This window comes from Morone saxatilis, unplaced genomic scaffold, assembly GCF_004916995.1.
Source record: "Morone saxatilis isolate NCDOM2014 unplaced genomic scaffold, NCSU_SB_2.0 Contig23, whole genome shotgun sequence".
Taxonomy (NCBI): Eukaryota; Metazoa; Chordata; class Actinopteri; family Moronidae; genus Morone; species Morone saxatilis.
The window spans coordinates 20,179,804-20,183,649 of NW_023339796.1; the positions used below are offsets into that span (position 1 = coordinate 20,179,804).

Consider the following 3,846-nt stretch of genomic DNA (forward strand, 5'->3'; position numbering starts at 1 on the left):
GACGAGAGGGCAATCTCCTACAGGGGCATTTGGTGGTGCCCGTGCACGGAGACAATTGCATCCTTTGGGTTCTCGAACAATTGAATTTTGTGCAAATTTCCATGATCATTCGAGCATGTTGCGGCCACCAAATATGCAGTCACCTCCGGAGTTAATAAGAATTCCAAGAAATACAAGAGGGACCTCACAGTGTTTGACACTGGCTCGGTCCCTAATTATACAAAAATGCCCTTTTCAGGGAACAAGAAATGGGTTAACAACTTAAAATTGTTCTGCAGCAATGGAGGTTGAAGCCTTGAAAGTTGGTGCTACCAATTCCCACAGGTGTCCCAACTTGTCTTGATTACTTACAACCCCGTCTGTCTGCATAAAAGTAGTGTTGGAACACACTGTGGTACCATACCCTCGTAAGCATTATTTGAACAGTATTGTACTGCAGAAAGTAGTGTGTTGTTATAAAAATGGCAAGAAAAAGTCAATTCACAATGGAAGAGAGACAGACCATCATAACATTAAAAATGTTTGTCTTTCCTACAGAGAAATTGCAAAGAAAGTCAAGGTGTCAGTGAGTACAGTCTCGGAATCCGGAGACAGAATCACAATCAGAATCAGAATCAGATTTATTGCCAGGTAGGTTTTTACACATAAGAGGAATTTGTCTTGGTGCAATGGTGCATATATAACAATATACAATCACACAAAAATATGTAAATCACACAAAAATCACTTTTAAAATATAAATAAATAAAGATAAGAAAGATAAGAAAACTGTACAGAAGACGGGAGTGCATTAATGTAATGCATATATACAGGGTGGGTTTAAGAGTCAGTGTCAGTGGGGGTTAATGAGTGCCTTGTTAATGAGGCCAGCTGCAGACTGGAAGAAACTGTTCTTGTGGCGTGAGGTTTTGGTCCTGATGCACTGCAGCCTCCTGGCAGAGGGAAGTGTTTCAAAGAGCTTGAGTCCGGGGTGGGAGGGGTCAGCCACAATATTGCCTGCACGCCTCAGGGTCCTGGAGGAGTTCAAGTCCTGGAGGCATGGCAGATTGCAGCCGATCACCTTCTCAGCAGATCGAATGATTTGCCCTTGTCCTTGGCAGTGGCAGCAACGTACCAGATGGTGATGGAAGAGGTGAGGATGGACTCAATGATGGCGGTGTAGAAGTGCACCATCATCTTTGGCAGGTTGAACTTCCTCAGCTGCCGCAGGACGTACATCCTCTGCTGGGCTTTCTTGGTGAGGGAGCTGATGTTTGTTTAAAGCTTTTTTTAATCAATTTTTTGTATGTCACATAACGAGCATGCGCACCTGGCCAATCCTAGCGCTTGAATGCTACGCAGGGCGTGTCTTGGCAAGAAAAGCAGTGCAAATCATAGTTCTGCTCCACAGAGGGGGCAGGTCCTCTTCCACAAAGGCCGCCATATTGAACCACCACACTGGCTCTAAATAGGGACTTAAGCATTTTCATGGCAACTGTAGATTCGCCTACATGCTTGGAAGGCTTTTGGTATTCAGTTGGTTGCAATCTGTAATTTAACCACTAAATGCCATTAATGCCATTACACACTGGTCCTTCAATGTAACAATACAAGTGAAAGGGTTAATTCAAGTAGCATGATGACTACTTTTTGAATAAAATTTAGTAATAGAGCATTTTAAATTGCCCCCCCCCCCCCCAAAGATTTATATGTAGTTGACATATTGTTAGAACTGTCTTAAAATAAAAAGTGTTCACTGACAGAGTAAGAAAATATTTGCAATCAGCAGCTTTCCTGCCAAACCTGACCCAGTACAGTACTGATGCACTGCAGCACAGAAACAAGTGGAGCCTGCCAATCAGCCTCAATTTATCTACTTTACATTTCATTTCTCCTTTGATGATAGATGATACAACGCCAAACAAAGAACCTCAAAATAGCCCAATAGGTCCTTTACTGTGCAAAATTATTGCCTGGAGAACAAATGTGACTTATCATCATCTCGACAAAAATCACATCATCTTAAGTTAATCACAGAGATCCTTTTACTCAGGTAAATAATTCTCTATTTACATAAAAAATAAGGGACTACTGGTGAAATGTGACTTCTTTAAACTGCGTTAAGTAACTGGTGATTCTGCATCATCTGATGGAGTGTTGATGTATCTGAGCACTACCTCACATATCTGTAGCAAACGTTTCTCCCTGCAGGAGAAGGCAGAACAACAAAAGTGTAGGCAGCTGAAGAGGGCTCTGTTGGTGTGTCTACTCAATAGTGTAACTGCTCATGTCCGTTTGTGTGCATGCCTGACTTGTCTATCCGAGTGTGTGTGGGCTTGAGGGTGATAGTGTGTGGGAGGTATCAAATATACTGTGTGAATATCCACCAGTTTCTACACAAGAGCTGAACATCCTCATCTCCTTTCAGCCCATAAAACTGTACTGAATAATACACTGAACCACGTGTACTGCAATAATCTGCCTAACATGCCTTCCATAAGAACCTGTTATCTCTTTCAAGGGCAACCTAGCACAAGATGAGCTATATCGCGATATACTGCAACGCTGTAAGCAAGGCGATACATTACGATAAAAAGGAAGCATAAAATCTGAGTAAAAAAAGGTTGCAACCAAAACAATTGGATCTGTATTTATCACAGCCCCTGTAACATCTAACATCATAGCCCACAGTTTACACACACTGCTATCTAGCGGTTGGTGGCTTGAATACAAAAACTGAGATAATGTCTTTGAGAATTGATACAATAGATTTCTCCTACATGCCAGAGCCCACTAAAACCTACTTACTGGTCCTTTAACGCTACTCACTGGTTGCAGAATAAAGTTAATGCATAAGGTAAATGTTTTGCCCAGTTTTGCTAATGTTATGCTTTTATTATTGGCATTTCAACACAGTGGAAAAGATTATTTCTAAGAGTTACTACAATATGTCTTCTCACAGTTTAAACTACACAAGAAACCTTGAAAAAATATCAAAATGCTTGTAACTGTGTTACCAGGTAAACAGCGATGGCAGCTCCCAGTAACCATCCGCAATAGACGTCGACAGGGTGGTTTCTGAACTGGATGATCCTGGTCAGCCCGGCCAGGATGGCCAGCATGACGAAGGAGAATACTAGGAGAGGCTTCAGCAGCTTGGCCGAGTCTGTCAGCACTGTGTTGAAGTACATCTGAAACACACACAATTTCACATGAGCTATTCATTATCTGTTAATCCTGTGAGGGTCAACTCAGATTATTAGATTAACCATTCTAAATGATTTAGAACTGAAATTGACAACAACTTTAGCTTCCATGGCGAAATTTTAGGTGGCAGCTACAAGTCTCTTTCTACATGATAGAGTACATTAACCACTTACTGAGATGTAGACAGCAGCAAAGGCAGCCAGAGTTGCATGCTGGGAGGGAAAAGACTTCCTATAAAGAAAGAAAGACAGAGTGTTCTTTCTGCTAATTATCATGTTCAGACAGATAAGGACAATGCTGAATATTCATCTGCAACAGAGAAGTGACTTTCAAAGAAACTTGGACGTGTGTGTGTGTGTGTGTGTGTGTGTGTGTGTATCTGGTGGTAAGTCTGCCCTAGCAGGTGTTTAATAAATGCAGTGTATGAAGGACACAGGTAGGCCAACACCTCCAGGCATCTGATGTATGTTGTGCTACTTTATAGCTCAAGTATTACAAAAGTATATCCTGGTAATAAACTAAGGTTTTTTATGTTATGCTGATGCTGCAGTGTATGATGCACAATTATTCATTGTTTTTTATTATTATTTATAATGAAGCATTAATTAATAATTAATTACACATTATTGAATGAACTACTACTTACAAACAGTAATATTT

At 40.9% G+C, this 3,846-nt stretch overlaps 1 protein-coding gene across 1 annotated transcript in view; it reads left to right on the forward strand.

Annotated features, from left to right (window-relative positions):
- LOC118334825 (phospholipid phosphatase-related protein type 4-like) overlaps positions 1–3,846 on the forward strand; it is a 41,427-nt gene that overhangs the window by 27,991 nt on the left and 9,590 nt on the right. The window contains exon 5 of the mRNA XM_035670898.1: positions 929–1,132. Within this exon, the coding sequence (XP_035526791.1) occupies positions 929–1,132 (204 nt within the window). The remainder of the gene's footprint in view (positions 1–928; positions 1,133–3,846) is intronic.